Source organism: Suricata suricatta, chromosome 8 (genome assembly GCF_006229205.1).
Source record: "Suricata suricatta isolate VVHF042 chromosome 8, meerkat_22Aug2017_6uvM2_HiC, whole genome shotgun sequence".
NCBI classification, from domain to species: Eukaryota; Metazoa; Chordata; class Mammalia; order Carnivora; family Herpestidae; genus Suricata; species Suricata suricatta.
Window position 1 is genome coordinate 43,024,554 of NC_043707.1, and position 26,353 is coordinate 43,050,906.

The 26,353-nt window shown below is 41.4% G+C and overlaps 1 protein-coding gene across 3 annotated transcripts in view; it reads left to right on the plus strand.

Moving 5' to 3' along the window:
• NOTCH2 (notch receptor 2) overlaps nt 1-26,353 on the plus strand; it is a 155,107-nt gene that overhangs the window by 89,327 nt on the left and 39,427 nt on the right. For all 3 annotated transcript variants that reach the window (XM_029948357.1, XM_029948358.1, XM_029948359.1), the window contains exons 6-12: nt 14,142-14,375; nt 15,704-15,859; nt 16,322-16,510; nt 17,023-17,136; nt 17,911-18,024; nt 19,954-20,187; nt 23,050-23,160. In XM_029948357.1, coding sequence (XP_029804217.1) covers nt 14,142-14,375; nt 15,704-15,859; nt 16,322-16,510; nt 17,023-17,136; nt 17,911-18,024; nt 19,954-20,187; nt 23,050-23,160 — 1,152 coding nt within the window. The remainder of the gene's footprint in view (nt 1-14,141; nt 14,376-15,703; nt 15,860-16,321; nt 16,511-17,022; nt 17,137-17,910; nt 18,025-19,953; nt 20,188-23,049; nt 23,161-26,353) is intronic.

A 26,353-nucleotide genomic window follows, 5' to 3' on the forward strand; every position in this document is an offset into this window, starting at 1 on the left:
TGAGATGTGCCACAGCTGTAAAATACCTGACTTTGAATTCTTTTAATAGTTTGTTTATTTTTGAGAGAGAGACAGAGGTGAGTGGGGGAGGGGCAGAGAGAGAGAGAGAAGAAGATACAGAATCCAAAGCAGGCTCCAGGCTCTGAGCTGTCAGCACAGAGCCTGACACTGGGCTTGAACTTGTGAACTGCCAGATCATGACCTGAGCTGAAGTCAGATGCTTCACTGACTGAGCCACCCAGGTGCCCCTAAATACCTGATTTTGAAAACTTAGCCTGCAAAATAAAAGTAAAATGTCTCACTAATAATGTTTTAAGTATTGGTTAGATACCAAAATGATGGTGTTTGGGATATATTGAATTAGATAAAATATGATATTAAAGTTGATTTCATAGGTTTCTTTTTTCCATTTTTTTAAAAGTGCTACCAGAACATTTTAAATTAGATCTGTGTCTCATGACACTCCTGTTGGACAGCACCGCTCTGGTGTGAAGATGTTCTGTAGGTCTCACCAGTGCTGCTACTGTGTTGGAGCACCCTCTCTGATCCGGGGCGACAGGAAGATAGATGTGTAGCCCTCTGTCAGTGGTGTCTGGGTTGGCCTCATTAGAAGAAAGCATGTTGGCCTTGTTCTGGTGTGATTTCCACATTAGTTTTGGACAGAACTGTGTTCTGATCTGGACTTTTCACCTGACATGGCCATACTATACTAGAGTAGTATCAGTTTGTACCTTCAAAAGCTACTACTCTTCTGGATGAACTAAAGCCCAGGTGGAAGAAAGAAACTGGTGTTGAGGTTGGGCAAACAGTTTTCTTTTTTATAATAATTTTGTTGTAGAGAGAAGTCTGAGTAGGAAATGGAAATACACCTAAGGACTTGATGAAGCCTGAGCACAAGTGTCTTCACTCTTACTGTGTTTGGCCCCAAGGTATCTTATGAGAGAAGTTCTGCTCTGGCAGATAGCTACTTAAGGAAAAAAAAAGTTTTAGAAGGCCCCCAAATTAATTAATGCCGTGTAGATTAATGTTTTGTCTACATGGTTTGTTATTTGGATTTCTTTTTAAAGGTTCATTTCCTTCAGAATTAAAGTTGCCTCTAAACTCAACTCACAAATTCCTCTCTGGCAGCTCTTGGTTTGGGTTCACTCCTAGGGCAGACGTGATTTATTTTCCTGTGCTTGTTATTAACCCAGAAATGTAATTTCAGCTTGGGCTTGGAATAGTGCTCTGGGACGCTAAGCAGAAGTGAACAATGGAAGTTAGGTGGACATGAGTCAAATAAAACCAACCACATTTTCTCTTCGCTCTCTTTTTATAACATGATGAACCCAAAGAGTTGGTTATGGTTCCCTTTACTGTCAGTTGCTCCAATTTCAGTGAAAATGTTTGGCAGGAGTCAGCAAGTACATGTTGCCAAAGGAGGTGCATGAGCTCCTGTGTCTGGGAAAAGAGGCTTTTCATGGCAGTATTTTGATTCTGAACTAGATGTCTCATTTCAGTCTCGCTTTTGATTGGTGACTGGCTGTTCCCTAGGATGACTTTTGTCACAACCACTTTTCTCTTTGTTAAATACTATAGGATTGGAGGGTTTTGGTTTAGAGTGGAAACTATATTTGGGACTGCACAAGTATTTTCATTTGTATTTTGCACGGGAGAATGGGAAAATGCATCTCTCATTTCAGTTTCTCTGCTGTGAACTTGATTGTGAGGACTTGATAAAAGCCTGTTTTCTGGAATTCTCCTTCCTCACCCAATTTCACTTTTCTATCACCTGGGCAGACTGCCAGAGTGCTGACCTGAATCACCCTCATCCCAAAGGTCTCCCAAGTTTATGAGTGGTCATGTTGGTGTAAATAGGGGTGAGTAGTTAGGTTAGCCCCCCCCAAAATGCAGGAGGTGAGAATGAGGGATCTTTAGTGCCCTGGTGGTCCATGACTCAATGTCTGGCATTGGTTATATCCCAGGCAAGATCCATTATCACTCCATGGCTTTTCAGGCTCCCACAGAATGGTTGTAAGGTACCTTCTATAACATTATTTATTGAATAACTCACTGTTTTATCCAGTATACTGTGCTGGATGCTATCAGAGACATGGAGAAGAAATAATCAATTCTTTTAAGAATGGTCAAATTCACTAGGAAGAAAGAAAAAGTCTACATGTAAACACAGTAGGAAAGAAGAAATGGATAGGAATTGGGGCCATCTAAGTCTTTGGTTGGACGAAGGGGGAAATAGAGCAGAGTTAACTTCTGTTTTGAAACTGCATCATGGGAGAATGTGGTTCTATTGAGAGAGACAGAAATGGCCTAGAGATGCTGGTGAGTTTGAGGTGAGTTTTCCAAGAGAAAAACACTTAGCAGTAAGATCCAGGAGGTCATATTAGAGGTAGGGGCTCTAGACTCAGATTTTGAGTGCTGCTTTTGGTCACCCTGGGGATGTATCAGGTCTGTAAGGGAAGTGTGTGGTGTGAGAAGAACAGAGAGTTTGGACCTAAATTGTGAAAAATGTCTACACTTCAGAAAATGGAGGAGGAAAGGAATCCGAAGAAGGAAGGTGAGAGAAGGGGAAGAACTATTCATGGGTTCTAGCCCTACATCAGGCTCTGGCCTTCGGAGCCTGGAGCCTGCTTCGGATTCTGTGTCTCCCTCACTCTCTGTCCCTACCCCACTCATGGTCTCTCTCTGTCTCTGTCTCTCAAAAATAAACATTAAAAAACTTTTTAAAATAAAAATAAATTATTAATATTAGTAGATTTTAAAAAATATGCATATATAGAAAAATTTGCATTTGACTCCATCTCTGCTTTTTAGTGTCAAAAGTGAAACTGCATATACTAATTGCCTCTTCTGTAAGATGAAGAATAAACATACTTTTAGTTTTATTATATCTTTTTTTTACTTCCCAGATTCTGTTTATATGATCCGGGATTTAAAAATTCATACTGTAGTATTGCTATTGAATTTAAAAATCTTATACATTTTCTTTTTTTATTTAAATTCAAATTAGTTACCATACAGTATAGTCTTAGCTTCAGGAATTGAACCCGGTGATTCATCTCTTACGTATGATACCCACTGCTCATCCCAACAAGTGTCCTCCTTAATGCTCATCACCCATTTAGCCCATCTCCCCATCTACCTCACCACCAGCAACCCTCTGTTCTCAGTATTTAAGAGTCATTTATGGTTTGCCTCCCTCTCTGTTTTTATCTTATTTTTTCTTCAATTAAAAATAGAATTACCCTGTGGCTCAGCAATTTCACTACCAGGAATTTATCCAAAAGATATAAAAATGCTGATTTGAAGGGGCACATGCACCCCAAAGTTTATAGTAACACTATCAACAATAGCCAAATTATGGAAAGAGCCAAAATGTCCATTGACTGATGAATAGATAAAGAAAATGTTGTTTGTGTATGTATGTATATATATATATATATATTTACATATATATATTTACACACACACACACACACACACACGCACACACTGGAATACTACTCAGCAACAAAAAAGAATGAAATCTTGCCATTTGCAGCAGTGTAAGTGAAACTGGAGTGTATTACGCTAAAGTCAGTCAGAGAAACACAGATATCATATGATTTCACTCATAGGTGGAATTTGAGAAACACAATAGCTAATCATAGGGGAAGGGATGGAAAAATAACTTATGCATTTTCTTTTAAAAGTATTCTTGATATTTACATTGTTTTATAATCTACTTTATAATATTTTAGGCTTAATTTTATATATAACTTGCTTTTGTTAACTACCAGTACATTTATGTTACAGCCTTTTCATTCTTGGATTCTTTATTTTGGTGTATTTTTTCAGTCAAATGAATATATCTTTGAGTAAATTTTTTTCCCCCAGAAATGTTGCATGTTGGCATATCTTCAGAGCTCTTAGGTATTTGAAAAACACCTTTTGATTTAGTTGCCTTCATACACAGATGACATGTATTCTAGATATTGAATTCTTGGGTCACAAATTGATCTTAACAGGTTCCTAGACATTGTTCCTTTGCATCTTGTGAGCATTATAGGTAAGTCTAATGTCAGACAAGTCAGTCTCTCTCCTTCCTCCTCTCTCTCCTCTCTCTTTAAAATAGTCTTTAACCAGTATGGGTATAGGTATATCCCTATTATTTTTTCTCCTAGTACTTTGGAGCCCTTTAGATCTGCAGACTTAGGGCTATTCTCATCTCAGAAAAGATGATCTTTTTTATTTTTTTCCCCACTTGTTATACTTGTTATCTCTAATTAGGTCTTCATTCTTTCCCATAGCTAAGATCTTCTCACTGATATTTTAATTTTCTTGTTTTTCCTTTGCATTTTACGAGAGCTTCTTAAGCATTTCCTTCATAACATTATTTTTCTTCATTGTCAGTTTGTCCTTCATAGCTTATGATTATGATTTGTATTTGAATTGCATTTTTATATTACAATATTAACTCATTGTGTCTAGGTCTTCTCTATTTCTGCCTTTTTCTCAACCTGTCCTTCTTTATCAGAGTCCAATGTCCTGTATTATTTTTCATCTCATTTAAAAACCTACATTTGTCTACATTTCTTGAAAATATAGAACCAATTCTTTCTAAAATGTAATTTCTGGAAGTGAACTTTTTTCACAAATATGCATCTTCATCTACGTCTACATTCTCCGTCTTTCATATTGCAGAATGTTTTAGTAGGCCCCATGTCGGTTTTTTCCCATTTTACTCATTCTCCTCAAAACTGCCGGCCCATAGAGTTAGTGGATTCTCCTCTGAAGTCCTGCTGCGGTGAGGTGAGTCCCCCAAGAAGGTGGTGAGAGAGCCAGAGCGTGGGCCTCCTTGCTGGAGGACTGAAACTTGGCACCGCTTTCTACTTCTTGTGTGGAGAAGCCTTTGTGCCGGCGTCGGCTTTCTGAACACCCAGCATTGGCACAGCACCCACGGCTCTTCACTCAGGGCTAACCCTGGGCGCTCTTGGTGCTGCTGCATCCGGAATGTGCCCCAGATGCACTGCAGACTCTCCCGTTGCTATAGCGGCCACAGGAACCCTGAGACTCCCCAGTGCTTTAAATTGCCATTGACCTGGAGGGGTGAGGTGGAGTTCAGTCCATTCTCCTCTCAGCAGCAGAGGGGGCTTTCTGAAACACAAATTGGATCGTGTTGTTTCTTTGCTTCAAATGTTTCAGTGGGTCCTCCTTGTCTTCGATAGAGTTCCAAGGCTCTGTAGATAACTCCCTCTCCAGCCATGTCTCCCCTGATCCATGCCTTGTAAGTGAACCACACTGATTTTTTTTTCATCCACTCAAATGAGGCATGCTTTCTCTTCTATTCAAACCCATATACATACACTTACTTCTGCCTGAAGTGCTCCCCACTCTACCCTCTTTCTACACATGCTTCCACCCACATACACACTCTTATACAACCCGGTTAACATATAAAAATCTCTTTCTCTCTTGTTAACAGTAATTTAAAGTTTATTCGACTACATTGCAAGTCTGACTTTAAGGTAGAATCACATGGTAGTTTTCTGAGTTTATTCCTGAGATACTTCATTGTACTTTATTTGTTTTATAGATCCATCTAGTCTCTGGAACTATGGGCTCAGGGTCCTGTGGGCTTGGGTCACACAGCAGTGAACAAATGGATAAAAGAATTTTAGAAATAGTGAAAGCAGGAGATCACTGTGATCTTCAAATACCAAGAAAAATGCTGCCATTGCTGTTAATATTTAGATGTAAATTATTGTTGTAGATGCAGCCTTTGAAGTGTTAGTTTGTAGGAAAATAAAATGTCGGAAAACATTACACTGCTCTGACATGGGCTGTCATTAGGTCCCATAATTGTGGCTTGCCATTGAAACATACTATCCCCAACTGGGGCTGCAAAACATAGTTCTTCTGTTCCTTCACTTTAAGCTCCCAAGGCAACCCCTGTCCATTAGAGCACTTATCACTCTAATTGTGTGTTTGGTAATAAAACCCCTATTTGCAGAGTAGAAACCCCAACTGTTTTGTTTACCATTATAACTTCGGCGTATATAGGTCAGGGCCTAGCACGTGGTATTTACATATTTATTTAGTGAATGAATGAACAAGAAGATTAAAATTTTCAGTTGTTGCTGGCCCAAACTTATCCTTCCAAATTCAGAGCTGTTAGTGAGTTCTGTCAGGGTCTCTTCTCCTGACTCCCTGAGATACTTTAGTATCTTTCTTCAGTATGGACCAGGTCTGTACTACATCTGTGAAGCCAGACTCATTGTATGAAGAGATTACATTTGACAACAGTGTAAGCCCTTATCACAGAGTCTGGTACCTAGAAATTGCTTAATAAATATATCTTTGCTACTTGAAGTCAGTAGTGGCATTAAGGAATAAAGAAAATATGATTCTTTGTCTACTTACCTTCATGCACATGGAGGTAATTAGAAGAGGAGGAGGGATGTCTACTGAAGAGGACTGACTGGGGTCTAGTCTTTAGGGAAACCTTAGGTTTCATTTAAAGAGGGAAGGTATCTGCCGTAGAGTAGAATTACTCTTGAAGAGTTGAAGGATTAGGATCAAAAGGGAAGATGAGGGGCATCTGGGTGGTTCAGTTGGCTAAGCGGCCAACTTTGGCTCAGGTCATGATCTCATGGTTCGTGGGTTCAAGCCCCGTGTCAGACTCTGAGCTGACAGCTTGGAGCCTGGAGCCTGCTTCAGATTCTGTGTCTCCTTCTCTCTCTCTCTGCCCTTCCCCTACTCATGCTCTGTTTCTGTCTCAAAAATAAATAAACATTAAAAAAAATTTTTTTTTAAAGGGCAAGGTGAAGTGGGTGTGGCATAAATGAGATGGAGTTCAGCACATAAGGAGGGGATAGAATGAGAAGTTTGGGCATTGACTGGTGAATGTCAATACGGGATAATGGAAACTTTGGGAGTGTGAATAAAGGTGCGAGGGAGATGACATAAAAGATGATTATTATTTTGGGCTTAGAATGACCTAAGTAAAAGAAGACAGGTCCAGATAAACTTTTGCTTAACAAATACTTTTTAGTACTTCTCAGGAAATATTCTTAGCGAAGCCCTATGCTAGGTGCTGGGGACTCACTGATGAAGTTGGTAGCTGCCACTCGTTTCTTCACGGAACTTACAGTCTAGTGAGGAACACAGACAGAAGTCATATTTAACAATAAAATTTTGAACTATAATAAATGCTTTTACAAAACAGGATTTATTAGGAGAGCATATTAATAGGCACAACTAATTGAGTTGGGGGTAGCCATGTAATGTCTATTTGAGAAGGTGACATTTTAGCTGTGGACAGTGAGTAAGAATTAGTCTGGGAAAGGTGGAGACAAGAGTGTTCCAGACATGGGGAGCAGCATGTGCAAAGACCTTGAGGAAAGATTATGATCATTTTGAGAAATGAAAAAAAAAAGCCAGAGTGGCTAGAGCTGGTGGTGTTCCCAAAGGAAAGACTAGAGAGCTTGGCAGAAAAAAATGGATAGGATTTAGAATTTCATCCTAAATGTAATGAAAGTCATCAAACTCTTTGTCATCAAAGGATTTGATCAGTCAAATAGCACAATCCATTGTACATATTGAGAAATAGGAAATACATTGGTCAGGATACAGGGAAACCAGGCTTTTGGGGAGTCCTAGAAAAGATGATGGTGTCTAGGATTGGGAGAACATTCAGTGAGATTCTTGCATTTATCCGTATGTGTATCCCTTACTCCTACATTATCCTCTTATCCACTTGCATGCCCCCAGGCCTCTTATACACATTCATGTGCTTGTGCATTAGTGCACACATTTTCTCATTAGGCAGACCCTGTAGATTCCAAAGTTTATACAGAATGTTTCAACCAGCTCTAGACCCAGCCAGGACTAGGACAGTCAAGCTTATCCTCTGTTCCTTCACTTCAGCAGTGAAGTAGAGCATCTGTGCATAGAGACAGTTCTACAGGACACAGTTTTATAGGTGTGCTCTGCTATAATATGGAAACATGGAACTCCACATTCAGGAGCTTGGGTGATTACTGGCTGGAAGGAGATATTGGAGACGGAATTCTCTTGATTTAACCATAGAAGAGGAGATAGCAGGGTCAGAGCAGCGGCCTGCCAAGGTCATTTTTTGTATGTTCTTCATGTGCAGATTGTTGCTGCAATGAGAGTTGATCCTTAACAGAGCCATTGATGTAATAAAAGTTTTTCCCACACACTTCACAGTTGAGAGATGACTAGGAAGGGAAAGGACTTTATCCTCAAGTGCTAAGCCTCAGTGATCATTTCTTTTATTTTTTTTTTTTTCCTTTCCTCACACTTCACAGTCACATGCAACTCCAAGTCAAATTGGTGGTTGGTTTGTGGTGCCTTGAGAGAGCCATAATGAGCTGTTTGTAGCCCTGTGTGTTGCAACTCATAAATGGTGTCTGCCGAGTGGTCCATGGCTCCGTGGGCTAGAGCTTGATGCTGATGAAGCCTAGCTCATGGTTTCCATTTCAGTATCGTCCTCTTGGGTTTACTGTGTTAGATTTACTTCCAGAGGCTGTGCCCACTATCTTACTCATTCATCCTTTGATTTTAAAACCATAGGATGAGGCAATAAGAAGTGATCAACATGAAAGTGAGCTACTCCTACAAAATGAATGCAACATTCTTATTTTTCTGGTGGTGGGTTTTTAGTATTGTCTTCCTTAGTAGCACTACTGAAGCATCTTGCTCTTTCCCGGTGTTTCTCAATCCTGCTCTGTCTCAACAGCCATCTAAGAGTCCCCTTCTTATTTAGAAGACTAACTTGATCTGTTATGACCTCGCACCCCCAACATCCTTTTCAGCATTTGATGATTCCCATTTTTAAATTTTGTCTATTTCGGACATTCCTTCAACTAGTTGTACAAATGTGAACAAGTCCCCATAAGTTTCTGGTCCTAGTTTCCTCATGTGTAAAATGAACATGTTAAATTAAATCTAAGGTCTAAGGTCTGTTTCACCAAGTGCCTAGTAAAGTGCCAGAAACACAAACTGAGCTGAATGGCAGACACAGTTCTTGTCCTCAAGAAGTGTATAGTCTAATAGGGGCAGAGAAAAGAGTAAATAAATATAAATATTTATTCCATAAAGAATACATAAATATAAAAGTTCAGCTTTTGATGTTAGCAGGACAGAGTGAATGGAATAGATGCATATGGAGAAAGTGGGGATGATCTGAATTTGGAGATCTAGTTAAGTTATAAGAGAAGTCAAAGGATGAGATGTTGCTAGCCACATAAATAAGAGGGAGAAGACTGTTGGAGGTGGAGAGAACAGGATATGTAGAGGTTCTGAGGTGAGAAAGAACTTAATGTTTAAGGAGCCAACAGTGAGCCATTGTGTCTGGAGTAAAATATATTAAGGGGAGATGTAGATTTGAAATATACTTAAGAGGCAAAAGTGATGAGCCAGAATATTATCAGGAGCTACAGATAGCTAAGTATTTAAGGTATCAGCCAAGGATTCGGTATGTGACATTTCATACCAAGTTAGTCAAGACTCATGGTGGCAGCAGAGAAGGTCATTGCTAAAAACAAGTTTATTTCTTTTCTCTTTTGCTGATGGGAAATGGGAAGGGCCTAATAGCCCAGTACCTTAGCCTCAACATTAAATAGCAGTGGCTTGCAATATCTGGCAGGTGGAAATTACTAAGAAGCATAATTGACGCCCTCAAAAACTTGCCTAACAGAGCTTTGTGCAACATATTTTGGGAGTCCACCAGGAAAGTGTGTGTGTTGACATAGATGATATCCATGCTGAGACTTGTTTGAGTGGACGATTTAGTAGCTTCGTAGGGCATGGACACAACATAGCTCTCCCTTTTCACCAGATGCATTTATAGGCTGGGTAGCTCATAACTCAGTGCTCTCTTCTTCTCTCCCTACTAACAGAGAGCCATTTGCTTTAAGTCCCTCTTATCTTCTACTGGCAGACTAATCTTCAAATGCAGTTTTGATCATGTCTTCCCCCATCCGTGAGCCTATAATAACTCCCCCTTACTTGTTGTATCACGTTTAGAATTCATACTAGAATTCAAAGCCTTAAATGATTTCCAGCCTTTTCTCTTTCTAAGCCCCAGCCAAAGAATACCATTCAGTCATTCTGATGTCTTCAAGACCTAGTCCTACCACCCTCACTGGGCCTTCTCCCTCCAGTTCATGATGATGCTTTCTTACTATGGAGTAGTGGGAAGAGCCGAATGATCTCAGACACTGCACCACCCCCTCCAGATGACCACCATAGCTCTTCCTATCTCAGTATTCAGTGACCGTCTGCCTTTATTTTTCTGTACCAAGGCTGTTCTTTAATTATCACATGCTTCTTGCCTTCTCAGTGTGCTTTAAGGTCCTAGGATCAGAAACCTAGCCTGCAGGTCTTGTTGATCGAAACCAAGGCTGGAAACTCACCTGTGCTGCAGTGAGAAGGGCAGTAGATTTAGAGTCAGACTGAACTGGGTTTGAATTGCAGTGCTCTCACTTACTAGTTCATGACCTTGGGAAGGGTAGTTAACCTTTCTGACCCTCGTGTTTCTTATTAGGCTTCTGCATTGATTTTCTCCTGTGCCAAGAAGTGGTGACATGAAGGAGATGCAGTCCCTCGGGAGGCATTCCACTGGCAGTTCTGGAGCAAGTGCCTCTAGTGGCCTCTAGGTTGCCATTTTCCTCATTCTGGTTCATAGAATTAGAATGAAGAGAAAAAATATTCTGGCAGAAATGAGCCTGGGAGGGAATGTTTTTCTGGAGAAATGTTCCTGAATCTCAGAAGAAAATGATCCATTTTGTAGAAAGTAATTTATAAGCCAGTGTGCTTTGGGCTCTCTGGATGTGGTTCCTCTCACAGTCCCCCGGTATCCAACAATCCCATTCAAAATATGGTGAACTGTACCTAAAAGTACGTTTGATTTTTAGATAGTAATTTTGAGTCCTCAGTTTTTCCAGTAATCTGATCATGTGAGTAATGATTTGAATCCTCCCCTTCCTTCTTCATCCTCTTCACTTCCTCATGCCTTCATGAACTTGGGAAACTGAGGCACACAAAGATGGTTCTTATATGGTCAGCCTCACACCTCACATCTTTGTTAAGAGTTTTAGGGGCACCTGGGTGGCTCAGTCAGTTAAGCGTCTGACTTCAGCTCAGGTCATGACCTCATGGTTTATGGGTTCAAGTCGTGTGTCAGGCTCTGTGCTGACAGTTCAGAGCCTGGAGCCTGCTTCAGATTCTGTGTGTGTGCCTCTCTCTCTGCCCCTCCCCTGCTCGAACTCTGCCTCTCTCTCAAAAATAAATATCATTAAAAAAAAAAAAGAATTTTAGAGGCAGGCAGCTCTGGTTTCAATCTCGCTTCTCCTGCACTCCCTGCCTTGCACCAGTCAAATTATTTTACCTCTCTGAGCCTATTTCCTCAACTATAAATGAGATTAATTCTGTGACAGCTCAGCACAGTGCCTGATTCAGAGCAAGGAAGCAGTGACTCTTGGTTTCCTTTCCCAGGGGTGCAAGTTTCCATTCCAAGCATTGTTTTATTTACCTAGTCTGTCTTCCTATAATATTTAAGTGTCTGAATATTTTATCATGTAAGAAATACATATGAGATGTTTTTAAACACACAGTGTCCTATACTCAGACCTATCACAGAGTCAGTCAAAAAGGGAAAAGAACACCCAAATTGCTCCCATTCAGCAAGTTAAGTTTGGTTTGAGGGTAGCCTAGATATTTGAGTTAGCTTAAGTGTAAAAGACAAGACTTTCAGTAATTTCCAGATTATAGGAACTCCTCATCTACTTCTTAGTGATGTTTTCATTTCTAAACCCCACCTGTATCCTAATTACATATTTGTCTTTACTATGAGGTAGCATTTCTGCCGGTTTAGTAGGGGAGCAGAGCTTTCTGCAGTAAGTGACATCATCTGCCCTGGGGGAAGTGATTGCCAGTGCATGTACTCAGACTCACTTACTCTCTCACTCAGCCCTTAATAGTTAAGACTGGGGATAGCAGTTGACAGATTCCCACCTGAAATTAGGGAAACCTGTGGGAAGGGCCATCTCTCGTTATGAGCAGTTGGGCATCAGGAATAGCCAGAACCACAACTTGAATGCCACCATGATTCTGTTTTTCTCTTCTGTGCACTTCTGATTCACCCTTATCACTTTGTAGACCAGCCATTTTATCCTTTGGTCCATGTTGGCAAAGTGTCCCTAGCCCAAAAATTCAGAAAAGGGACACAGTGACAACAGCTTGTGTCAGATACCCATCCTGGGTTAGTCAGCTAGAGTATGAGGTCATGATCATGTAAAGACATGGTGACTCCTTCAAGAATTATATGGATGAAGTGGGGTGGAAAAGCACACAGAATGGGGGTAATGAGCACAGAGTTCCAGAGATGCCCACACACCCATCCTGCCATCCTGGTCAGTGAGATTTTAGTGAGGGATACAAAACATATTCCTGAACTGATGTTGTTTACTGCCAAATGTTGGGAGATGGATGTAGAATCAAATAAGTGCAATAGAGTGATGCTAGTTCTTTTAAAATACGATTTTTTTAATGTTTATTTATTTTTGAGGGAGACAGAGCAAGAATAGGGGAGGGGCAGAGGGAAAAGGACACACAGAATCCAAAGCAGGCTCCAGGCTCTGAACTGTCAGCCCAAGAGCCCGATGCAGGGCTCAAACCCATGAACTGTGAGATCATGACCTGAGTTGGTTAGATGTTTAACTGACTGGGCCACCCAGGCGCCTCAGAGTGATGATAGTTCTGTAATAATGGATGTACAGTTTAGATAAGGGTAAAGAATAGATGGTCAGTTAGGTTAGATCGGATATAACTAACTTCTATTAGCAGTGATGGCTACACAGCTGGGCACATTGAAGGCTTTCTGAAAATACGTGAGCCACTTGAGTTATTGTTGGGTATTCTAGGGACTAGGGATAGCCTTGGCATTTTCTGAGCATAAACATCAGTATAAACATGCTTTTTTATTAAGAGGCCTCTTGAACAGAATGCCTTTTTAAATTATTCATTGGGTTTTTTAAACAAAGATAGAATTAAAGGACACCTTAAGGTTTTCTGAGTTTCAGCCACTATTCTGTTTTAGAGAATTCAGAGGATCCCAGTGTGAGTTCCCTTTGATAGCTCTCTAAACTTGTATTCATCAACTTGTTTTATAACTCATGTGGTCTGGCACTAAATTGCTTTTTAATCATAGATTCCTTGCTTGTAAGTTGAAGACATGCTTTTGTTCCTTGTCACAGGGCCTGAGAACCTTTGTCATAGTCACCTATCTTTTGCTGTTATAGTGACCTGCATTATATCCACAAGTGGTCTCATGGTCTTCAGTTTGCTCTTTTTCAGGCAGCTCAAACTGATCCTTTTTCCATTTCCTATATCACTGGGTCAACTTTCTGCATCTTATTCCACAAATCCACATCTTTGAAGGTTGGATGGCTCAGGCTATGCACAGTTTGCTACAATTTCGTCATCTTGGTGTTGCCTTTCACCTCTACAGTTTACCAAGGCTTTTCATGCCCTTCATCTTTGCTGTCTACCCTATCTTGTCCTTACTTTTATTTTTTAATTAAACTTTTAATTTTGAGATTATTGTAGTTTCAATTGCAGTTATGAGAATTAATACAGAGAGATACCCTATACTGGTACCAAGTCTCCCCCAGTGATAATATCATCTTGCAAATCTGTTGTTCAGTGTCAGAACCAGGATGAACCATTGATACAATCAGGACATAGAACCATGCCCTGACGTTTAGTTTCCTTCTTATCATTCTCTTGTTTACTCCTCTCCTACACTCATCTTCCCAGTTCTCACTTACATATGCATTGTCCCAGGGACTCAACTGAGTTAAGGATGTGTAGGACTAATTTTCTCTTTAACAGGTCGGCTAACGTCTCATGTCATAATTTCTGGGAATGGCAGTTTCCATTCTTCTTTAAGTTATTTGCCTGGAAGAGATATCATGTGGATGGTCCAGGGTGTTCATGTGAAGACCTGGTCTGCTGTGAGATCCGCTTGCCTGAATTTCGGGCAGGTCACATGAGGATGAAGAACGTGTGGGAGCTGGTGTGGTACTAATTCTTTGGGACTTCAGAGCCCTGACCAAAGGTACTTTCTTCCCCCAAAGGGCAGTTTTGCACAGAGGATGTGGATGAGTGTCTGCTGCAACCTAACGCTTGTCAGAATGGGGGCACCTGCACCAACCGCCATGGGGGCTACGGCTGCGTGTGTGTCAATGGCTGGAGTGGTGATGACTGCAGTGAGAACATCGATGACTGCGCCTTCGCCTCCTGCACTCCGGGCTCCACGTGCATTGACCGTGTGGCCTCCTTTTCTTGCATGTGCCCAGAAGGGAAGGCAGGTGAGGCAAGCGGGACAGACCTGGAGTTCACGGAAGGGGCCTGGAACCTTCAGGGTCTTGTAATGAGCTTCTGTAGGAACTTGTTAATCAAGGGTTATTCTGGAAATGTAATGGCCAGCTCAAGTGCTAGGAAAGTAGTCTTCTGTAGGGTTTTTGGCTTTCATCTTAAATCTGCATACTTCCAGTTTTCATCCCCCAAAATGAAAGTTAGGAACTTTTGCCTTGGGAACATCTGTTGGCCTCCTTAAGATCTTAGGCTGAAAAGCACCTCAGAAATTAAGGTGAATTTCTCAGAAATTAAGACAAAATTACCAATAAATGGATTTAGGAACTTCATCTTGAGATGAATTTTTTTACTCAGAAAGTGTTGGGAAGAGAGAAATATTTGAATGCATTCTAGCTCTCAGTGTCTCCGGAAATGTTCCTCTAAGAGAGGAATTGTCCTAAGTGCAAAGTTATCATTGCTCTAGTCTCTGAAGGTGACAGCTCCCAGTCCTAGGGGTAGAGAGCAGTGAAGGGAGGAATGTGATGGAAGAAGATAGCTCAACTGGAAGCTTTGTGCCCAGCACTTTGGAAATGTTCTCATTTTAGCTTTTGGAAAGGCCCCACCTCTAGCTTTATAGATGAAGCCTTAGTTACCTGTTCTTAAGCTAATTGCAGACTGGAAAATCCAGTTCCCATGTGAACTACACAGTACATAGGACCCAGTAATACCTTTAGAGTCCTGGGGACACTTGAGCCAGGAATGTTGACACCATTAACAGGCTGCCCTAGTGTAGGCTTATGATGTTCAGCTGTTTTTTTTCCTTCTGAGACTAGTCAAATACTGATGGCCCCAGGATCATCAGGTAGCAAGCATAATTTAGGAAAGTAGGTTGCTGAATAAAATATAATAAAATATAAGATGCATGCCATGTTTGGAATAGTAGTAAAAAATTATTTGTGGTTTATTTGAAATTCAGTTTGAACTGGGTATCCTCTATTTTTATTTGCTAAGTCTGGCAGCACTCTCAGAAGGCTTTTTCCATTTTCATGTCACCATCGTCTGACCATCTCACTTTATGGCCTGGGAAACCTCTACCCTTGAGGAGAGGTCTGGCTGGGGGCTTAGGGTCAGAGAACCAGATTGTCTGTAGGAGCTTCTTGCTTGCTGCTGGCTGCAGCATGTCTCTAAGGTAGGATTAGGCAAGGGGGAAGTGGCTTCTAAATCTCTGTGTTGGACTTTGGTGAGGTGAACACAAGACCTCCCCAGCTCCATGAAAGAGAAAACTTCCTCAAGTAAGGGACATTTTTTTTCTTTGCTCTCCTTGTCCCGCCCTGTGTGACAGGTCTCTTGTGTCATTTGGATGATGCATGCATCAGCAATCCTTGCCATAAGGGGGCACTGTGTGATACCAACCCTCTGAACGGGCAGTATATTTGCACATGCCCCCAAGGCTACAAAGGAGCTGACTGCACAGAAGACGTGGATGAGTGTGCCATGGGTAAGTACACGGAACCTTTCCTGTTCCTCATGGTGTCTGTCGAGCTTGGCGAGCATTCACACAGAGGCATGTTTTACTCCAGGAGCATGTTACACCCAAACCTCCAATCTCTCCTATTACATGCCTACTGTTTACAATTCCCCAGTGTTAACATATATACCCTTCTGAGAATTGAGTGAATAAAAGGTCTGTACCTGATTCTTAATGCAAAGCCCTACCCAAGTGATAGTTTGGGCAAAAGAACAGCAGAGATCCACAGGAGTTCAAATTGCCCTCGTCTTGCCTTGCTTTGCCTCTTTCCTTTCTTTCTTGAATTTTAAGGAAGAAAATAGTAAATTGAGAACCAGATTATTAAGGGCCTGGCCTTAATGCTGTAACAGTCAGATCCATTTCTGCAACCCACATTTGTGGAAACTCTATCAAAGTACTTTGATTCCAGTGATTGGTGCTTGTGTTTTCCAGCCAATAGCAATCCTTGTGAGCATGCAGGAAAATGTGTGAACACAGATGGGGCCTTCCACTGTGAATGTCTGAGGGGCTACACCGGGCCTCGCTGCGAGTTGGATATCAATGAGTGTCATTCTGACCCCTGCCAGAACGATGCGACCTGTCTGGATAAGATTGGAGGCTTCACATGTCTGTGCATGCCAGGTACACGGGCCTGTGTGTGGGGGGTCTAGGCAAGAGACAGTGCTCTGCACTTCTCTTAGGTGGAGCACTCAGTATAGGGTGGCAACTTCATGAGCTCTGTCAGCCTTTATTTGCCAGTAACGACAGGGTTCCCAGCCAAGGGGACCCTTAAGGAAGAAGGCAGTGCTAAAATTCTTAGAGCGATGGAGACTAAATTAAACAAGTTCATATGTCAACACGAGTTACATGTAAGAGAAACATTCAGAAGTGATTGTTTTTATGCAGATAATCTTTGATTTAACAAAGGATTTACTATAATAATCCTTTAATTAGCAAGGTTTTCTAGTCTCTTGATACATTATAAATACCATACTATTCCATTTATAGAAATTATTTTGTTGGGGCAGGGTCCTCTTTGCCTTCTGCAGAAATGTTCATGCTCATAGAGGATATAGTCATCTCTGCAAATTTGTGCTTTCTTGGCTAGACTATGCCTTTCTTTCTAAGCCACTTGTGTGGTCTAATTTGTTCAGGTTTCAAAGGTGTGCATTGTGAACTGGAGATAAACGAATGTCAGAGCAACCCTTGTGTGAACAATGGTCAGTGTGTAGACAAAGTCAATCGCTTCCAGTGTCTATGTCCGCCTGGTAAGTGCCCACCACCTGCCCCTGTTTTCTTTGAAAGCACAAAGCCCAACTGACCACAGGGAAGGAAGGAGAGAATGTGTGTGGGCTGTGCATGAGGAAGTCATTAAAGTGAGCACTTCGGAATCGGAGTGTGTACAGAAACGGGGAGTTTGTTTCAGCTGGTGTATCATCCAAATCCTTTGTGGCCAGAAGTCCAAGTCTATTCTGAATGGCCCATGACCTCTCTGTCTGTGTGTATATTTCAGAAAGTTCATACCTCACAGAAGCCTTAGTTGTAGGCTCTTCAGGGATTCCCCACCCGCCTTGGGTCATATTCTTAAAGCCCCTCTGTGAGATTTTTATTGTTAAATATTTCACCCTAGGTCCAGAAATAGACAACACAAGTCAGTTTTTTCCAAAGAATGCTCTGTGTCTCTTTTTGCCCCCCAAAGCTACTGTTGAAGACATGCCTAATTTTCTGCCACAGCCAATAGCCTGTCCTGTTGTTTCTTCAGAGAGAAGGTCCCGCTTCCTCTGAAACTACCCTCATTTGTTTGAGGGCTCCATGTGTTCAGTCCCTACTTCAGCTGGAAGTGAAATCTGTACTGGGAAGAAACAGAGGTGGAGATACACACAGTTGTTTCTGATGCCCTGAGTCTTACCCAGTTATCCCAGTTACCTGCTGGGGAGAATAATTTTATGTTTTCTGAGCCACTGGCGTAAGCCCTTTGTAAACCTTAGATGGATAGACATAGGCCAATCCTTTGACTCGTGTCATCACTCTGCCCTTTTAAGGTTTCACTGGGCCAGTTTGCCAGATTGATATTGATGACTGTTCCAGTACTCCGTGTCTGAATGGGGCCAAGTGTATTGATCACCCAAATGGCTATGAATGCCAATGTGCCACAGGTAAGACTGTTCTCACCTTCTGTTCACCTGGCATGTCCATCCGAACAGAACAGCAGGCTGTCCTCTTCTCGCTGCCCTACCAGGCCAGTCCACTAATGAGCTACTCTGTGTTTGGAGAGAGCTGCTTCTAACATAGTTTTTGCTTCTCTCACTGTTTCCTTCTACAACACCTGCCTCCTACACCACCACATCAGTGGCCTGGCTTGGACATTTCCATTTGGTGTCCATGTCTTTCTGGGGTAGATTTTGCCAGGGGTGAATTTCCAGCTGGCTTGACTTACTCCTTTGGGAAAGGGAAGAATTCCAGCTGAAAGCTATTTTTCACTGAGGCTTCTCAGCAGGAGGCCTGTCTCTGTGTTTCTTGAGAGAGGTGATTGAACAAAGGCCCAGAAGTCCAAGGGCCATTGTGTGCAAGTGCAGAGGTTTTCCAGGTAAAAGACTGCCCAGGCCCTGAGAGTCAGGTGTGTATCTGAATGGGGGAGAGAGCTCTGTCTGGGAAAGTTTAGGTCCTCCTTCCTGACTTCTGCTACTACAGTGAAAAAGAATCTGTTTACACATATTCTGCATTTCTGATCTGTGGCCACATTTCTCATTTGGGAGTGGATTTAAATAAGTCAAACATCCCTTATTACACATTTGCTTTTACACAGACCAGTATTATAGAGAAGGACTAGAAATTATTAGAAAAGATGATTTTCCTATGTATTTTTCCTGTGACTGCTTAAGGGAGAAAAGAAGTTATAGATCTAATTCAACACCTTTTTCTTATTTTTGAAGATTGATTCTTAAAGGATTTTAAACATCATGTACGTGATTTCTTTCTGATGACAGAAAAGCGAACTTAGTCACAAAAACAAACACGGAGAATTTGTGTTTCAGGAGTACTGGAACATTACCATTTACTGGGCCTCTTTAGATTAGGTCCTGTCAGATGCACCAGTTAACTTCTTTCCCTTTGTATGAACTGTTGTCTTTGGTTGGAGAAGTTCCAGATTTTGTCCTCCTCTGGCCAGATTATCCTCATGGAGAATAATTTTCTCTGGAGAGAGTTTAAAAATCTTGAACTCATGTTAAAAAGGAAGAGAGCCCCCTACCCCACCTTTCTTTAACATCCTTTAAAAGAGATTTAAAGTTGAGTGAAGTTTTATTTTCCCTTTTTCTTTTAAATGCTCGTAAATTTTCATTCATTTTACTTAACAAGTACTTATTTAAACCTTAATATATGAGCACAGTACTCTGGGAGGGTTTAAGAGGGATAAAGAAAAGTTCTCTGTATTTACTAAGGTCAGAATTGGGAAGATAAGATACATATAACCATTAATACAGTATCTGTTTGTTGGCTCTGGGAAGAAAGGAATATAGAGGTAAATATATAATGGAAAACTATTGAGAACTAGTCCCTGTTGAAGCCCGGTATTAAATGATGATGCAGTTAAAGTATCTCTGCAATGAAACCTCTGATCATTTTGAGAAAGGTGTTTGAATTCTACAAATTTTATTTGAAAAACTTGATTTTATTTTATTTATTATTTTTTAATAGTTTATTGTCAAATTTGTTTCCATATAACACCCAGTGCTTCTCCTCGCAAGTGCCCCCCACAATGACCATCACCCCCTTCCCTCCTCCCCCACCCCCTTCAGTCCACAGTTTGTTTTCAGTATTCAGTAGTCTCTCATGATCTGTGTCCCTCACTCTCCCCAGCTCTCTTTCCCCCTTCCCCTTCCTATGGTCCTCTGTTAGGTTTCTCCTGTTAGACCTATGAAACACAACTCTCTAGGCTTGCTTCACAGATAGTTGGTTTCTGCTGCTCATGGCCTGCCGTAAGAAGTGTTAAGACATGAGGTCCGTAGTGGATGTGGCCACACTTAGGTTCAGGTGTGGAGCATTTGCCTTGGTTTTTAAGCCTCCTGGGTAAAATTCCTCCCAAGGGTTCACCGGTGTGTTGTGTGAGGAGAACATCGACAACTGTGACCCTGATCCTTGCCACCATGGCCAGTGTCAGGATGGGATCGACTCCTACACCTGCATCTGCAACCCGGGGTACATGGGTGCCATCTGCAGCGACCAGATCGATGAATGTTACAGCAGTCCTTGCCTGAATGATGGCCGCTGCATTGACCTGGTGAACGGCTACCAGTGTAACTGCCAGCCCGGCACGTCAGGTAAGCCCGCTGTGTGTCTCCTCTGGAGTTGTCACTTGTTCTCAAGAATACTTAGCACAGACGTCTCAGACTTTCTTGGCGTATGCTTCACTACCTAAAAATTTAGTCCTGATTCTGAAAAGCACCTCCAAGGCTACAGCCAGAAACATCTCAGAGGCAGATGTCTCTAGCCAGTGGAGAAATTAGAGACCATCGTTTTTGCAAAACTGATGATTTTGTGTGTGTGTTTTATTAGAAGACAACCCACTTCAAAAAATTGAAATTATTATTTAAAATTGGAAACCCTCTTGCCTTTGTGGCTTGATTTGATTGTCCTTTTCCCTTGAGCTACCCCCACTCAGAGTAATGGAGCTGGCTCTTTCCCCTCCCGCTCCCTCCTGTCCTTCCAGTTGTGCTTCTCTCTGTTTCAGAGTCCAGTATCTTTAATGTGACACTTTTCTTCTGGTCTCGGGTGGACCTTGGGCATTTGGGGGAATTCTCGGGGAGAGCAGAGACTTCGCAGCACCGTGCAGTCCTTGTGAATTAGAATGCAGAGCCATCACTTCCCGCCCCGAGTCCAGTGCTGCTTCCTGACTCTGGTTGAGTGACTGACTGATCGTTAGTCGGGAGGGCATGCCACTCTCGCTGGGGGAATGTTGAGTTATTTTCTCAGGCAGCAGCATTTCGCAGGTCTCACTGGAGTCTGTTTTACTTATTCGAGGAATAATTATGGTCCCAACTGTGGTTAATGGACAGAGAAGTACTATGTCTCAGATCAAAGAAAATGTATTAGTTGAAGATTAACTAGTGTGTGCCTTTGTTAGAAGGGAACCTGCCAATACAAGAGAGTGATTTATTGAGAACTCGTTCTTGATTTAAGGAAAATGGCCTACATAGGGGCAAAGGTGGGGGAGGTGGTTAACTGCCCTCATTTTATTTTGTTATTTCCAAATCCATTTCTTCAAACTTGTCAAAGGCCCTGGTCTTCATCCAGGACCTCATACATGCCAAGTTTGAAAACAAAGTCCTTTTTGAGTTGCTCAAGCATACGAAAAACATCCCATGCCTTCACAGTTGAAAGTGCCTCCCCCTTCCCCACGTTTAGATAACTCACTAAAAGGGCTGAATAGATCTTTGTGAAACCTCCAAAAGCAATTTGCTTCCGGGCTGGTCCCCAGACATGAGAAATTGCAGTACGAAAAGAAATTTGAGAGATTTACAAGCAGTTGAATGGATGCCTTTAGAATGGTGGGGCTGTTTTAGGCTTTGCTATCATTCCCATTAATGCAAACGTACTGGAAACCTGGGTGAGTGGTGGGTTGGCAAGCACTTTGTTTTCTCTGGGATTGTATCATTATGCCAAGATGTATCGGGTGTATTCCCTGGGGAGGACAGAGAAGGCAAGGTGTAAGGAGCTGTCACTTGCAAGAAGTAAATATGAGTGGTGTGCAGGCAGCATAGAATAAAGACCCAGAATCTCTCAGAAAACTGCCAAATCCCTTCCTGTGACTGTTTGGAGAATTAAAGCAAAGAGATGCAGGCATCATAAAAAAAATCTTGGTCTGTAATGGATGAAGAAACACCTGACATGTACTACAGGTCAAGATGTATGGGTCTATTTTAATTAGTCATTCTGAGTAGACTCTTGAGTTCTTGAGTTAGAATCCATGCCCCATTCATAACATGGTCCTAAGTTGGTAGGTTGGGTTTTGGATGAGTATAGACAGAAGGGATACTTTACAAGGTGCCTAGTTATAATCATGGTTTTTCACTTACTGGGTACTTCAAGTGAAATCAGCTACCCAGAATCACTTCTGAAGGTTCTTTCACCCATGGTCTATGATGGGAAGCTGTTTTAAGTGAGTTTCTTTAAGTTTGAAGTCACAGAAACCAACCTGACTAGTTTAAGGATTCCTTAGCAAACAAGCAAACAATAACTACAAAATAGACAAAAAAATCTAGTGAAAGCACATAGAAGTATCTTACAGATTCCAAGTGAGAACTGATTGGTAAAGCTTTACAGAGATTAGCAGGAAGCAGAGCAATTGATAGACCATGGGTCCCACAGTTCATATTCCAGTGTCCCAATGAGAAAATTCCATTGACTCATCTTGGGCACAGCGCCTGTTCCTACTCAAATAAAATATAGCCTCCTGCGGCCTGCCATGGTTGATTGTAGGTGAATGGGGCTTATCAGCCAATGGCTAGACACATCTCCTAAAAGTACCCAGGAATATGGAAACTCTTGCCTCGTTTGTGCCTAGTGAGGCAGCATGGCCTCATTAATCACGGAGTGATCAATACGGTTTGGTGAAGAGCATAGAATCCAAAGTGCCTGGTTCACATCCTGGCCATACTGCTGTAGTTGTGCAAGTCCATGATAAGTGGGTGTAACGCAACTTGATGTGCCAGTTGAATGAGAAGACCAAAGTTCTGTGAAGTGGGAGGCAGAGTACTTGCACATAATAATGGCTCAATAAATCTTAATGTAGTTATTACTAACAAATATTAATACAGAATATGAGTGAATCAAAATTTTTATAACTTTTAATGGAAATTTTGTTAGTTTAAATAACCCTTTTTACCAGGCTTTAGTCTTAGATTTTTTAAACTACCAAAGCATTTTTCTGTGGATGGGAAATAAAACATCACTAAATTCATGTTAAGTACATAACAAAGTATCATGAGTATTTTTATAAAATGATGGTAAAAAGTATGATTGGTGTATCCTTGTTGTTTAGTTACCCATATCTACAACTAAGCCTTGCTTAATATAGCTCTATCCAGGGCTGGCTGTATACTCTTCAGATTTCTTAACACCTAGCATCACATGCTATTTTTGTGGTAATACTGCATGGTTTCTTTCTGCTTTTATCTTTGCAGGTGTTAATTGTGAAATCAATTTTGATGACTGTGCAAGTAACCCTTGTGTCCACGGAGTCTGTGTGGATGGCATTAATCGATACAGTTGTGTCTGCTCACCAGGATTCACAGGTAACACTTTTTTTGTTGGGAGGTCCCTCCTCCAACCCCATCACTTTGGGAAAGGAGCATCTGAAGGAAAGTCACTTTTCAAATGTTTCCTATTTCTTTTTCTCTTAGAAGGTTAGACGTTTGATTCTGTACTTCTCTGGCCTAGTTTTCTACTTAGAGGCCTTCCATAAACTGTAACGTGAGATTTTTCCTTAGTTAGGGTTTTTAGGCCATATGTTGTAGCTACCTGAAAAGCGTTTCTAGTCAGACCATGAGTTTCTATCACTGTGCTTGAGTTATATAGTTTTTCCTGCCACCTTTAATTTTGCTGCACTTAGGAGTGAATGCCTTCCACAAAAGTATAGCCAAGATAAAATTCTATGAAAACAGTAAATGCTTTTTTCTGAGTACTTCCTCATATGGGAGATTGTTGGATGAGGCCAGAACTTGGGAGGACCAACCTAATTATTAAATGTAGTTAGAAAATTTACACAGGCACGCTTGTGTGCACACACCCAAACACAAATCTCTTCTCTCTTTCCTGTTGTTAATAAGATTGCCTTTGTCTTTTACCCTTCTGGTCAAAACGTGTGAGAGGCTACTGAGAAATCTGTGGGACCTTACTGAGATGCCTGTGTGTTAATGACACCATCAGAGGCATACACAGTGCCTATCCTGTTCTTTCTAGCATTCCACATGCAAGCAGGCACTTACATAATAATGTTACCATTTAATAAATTCCATGTGATCATTTGCAACCAATGTGAGAAATTTCCCTCAGAGTTTTTTTTTTTAAATTTATTTTTCTGTTTTTTATTTACTTTTGAGAGACAGAGACAGAACAAGCAGGGGAGGGTCAGAGAGAGAGGGAAACACAGAATCTGAAGCAGGCTCCAGGCTCTGAGCTGTCAGCTTGGAGCCCGACGCAGGGCCCGAACCCACGAACGTGAGATCATGACCTGAGCTGAAGCCGGATGCTTAACCAACTTAGCCAACCAGGCACCCCCCTCAGAGCTTTTTAAACTGTGACGTCAAAAGGCATTCAGGGCCAAGTGAAATGAATGTCTGCCTCTCACTTGTCGGGAACTTAACTTTCTTCTGTATTTCACAATCCTTTTTCCTGCTTGGATCTGATCGTGGATGCTAGGGAGAAATGTTTTTGGGGTACATGGGACATTATAATGTCTGCTCCATGAATGATCACCCAGAAAACAAGTATGAGGAAAGCTGTCATATCTAGTGCTAGCACTGTGGGAGTAGCCAGCTGTACTTCTGTGTTCTGAAACTTGTTACTCCCAAGATGAAGTGACCGCCAACTGAATACACAAGAATTCCTAGGTAGGATAATAGGTGCTTTTTGTTAAATAGGTAATAAGAGAATAGCTACCATTTTTTAAGAGCTTATTTTGAGCCAGGTGTTAGGTGCCTAATCTCACTTAATTATCACACCTATTATCACTCCGATGGGATTGGTGAGAGACCCAGCTCTTAGAGAGGTTACGTAACATTCACAGTGCGCCGTGGCCAGGGTCCCAGCCCCGGTGGTCTTGCTCTAGAGCCCACGACCATTCTCACCTCACGGGACAGCCTGATTGGGTGGTAGGTGCCTCTTGTGGCTTCTTTTCCTTACACTGGAATTTTATCTTTTTATTTTGAGAGCTTGTTTGGAGGTTCCAGCAGGGGAGCGCAGCTACTCGTATACCCTTGACCGAAGAACGGTCCGCCTCTATCGGGGATGGTCGTCCTCTTCGACCGAGCGCGCAGCTTTGGGAAGGTCGCACAGGGAGCGGTGAGGGAGGAAGGGGACACCCGCCTAGCCAGCCAGATCAGCCAAGTCAACCGTGGTGATCATTGGGGTGACAGATGTCACAGCCAGATCGCCCTCACATCCTATCTTTTTATTTGGAAATGCCAGTTAGTCATATTCTCTCTCTTTTTAACATTCAGCAAACCAAGAAGGTCAAAGAGGGAAGACATAAAGTAACATATTCTAAAATAAACCTAAGGTATAGCATGAAAGTACATAACCAAGAAGTGGAATGTTTTGGTGACTGGGTGGTACTCTGTTTTTGGAACAATTTTCTATGTCTAATTTTTAGTTGTTCTTTGCTTTTTTAATCAGCTGCCCAAATACCACAGACAACTGTGGTATTATATATACATGAGCTGTAGATGTGAGATGTTTCTTTTTTTTGTTTGTTTAATTTTAACACTACTACCTTTTTTTGTTTTTGTTTTGTTTTGTTTTACAACTCTCATAACAGCTTTGATGGATTTAAATTAGTTTTTCTTTTTAAGACTAAATTCTGTATTCTCCACAAACTCTTGTTTTTAATGTTTATTTATTTGAGAGAGCACATGTGCGTGTGTTATGCATACAAACGGGGGGAAGGGCAGAGAGAGACAGAATCTCAAGCATGCTCTGTGGTAACAGCCCAGAGCCTGATGAGGGGCTCCATCTCAGGAACCAGGAGATCATGACCTGAGCTAAAATCAAGAGCTGGCTAACCAACTGAGCCACCCAGGGCCCCCCTCCTCAGACCTCATTATACCTAGTGACTGAATGGGATATGTAAGAAATCAAGTGACCCTTCTATAAGCTACTTCTCAGTTTTACAAACTACCTTTTCAGTTTTGCCTTCATATTTATTATTTTGCTGACTTCTCATAACAGTCCATAAAAGCAGATAGGTTGAATAAGAAACCAAAAGCACAGGCAACAAAAACCAAACTAAACAAGCAGGACTACGTTAAACTACGGTGCTCCTGTACAGCAAGGAACAATAAACTGAAAAGGCAGCCTATGGAATAAGATAAAATATTTGTAAATAATATATCTTAAAAAGGGTTAATATCCAAAATATATAAAGAGCTCATACAACTCAATAGCAAGGAAGCAAATCATCCAATTTAAAAATGGGCAGCAAGAAAAAAAATTTGAAACTGTGTATGATGGATATTACCTAGACTTACCATGGTGATCAGTTTGCAGTAGATACAAATATCAAGTCATTACATTGCACACCTCAGACTACTATGTCAGTTATAGCTCAATCTTTAAAAAACACAGGCAGTAGTAGCTAAACACAATATTAGAAACTACTATTAGAAAATTCCCAGTTATTTCTGGATAGAGGAACCTGGAAGTATCTATTGTAATTCTCAGAGCTACATGACTTAACCATTTTTAAGTTATAAATCATTATTTGTACAT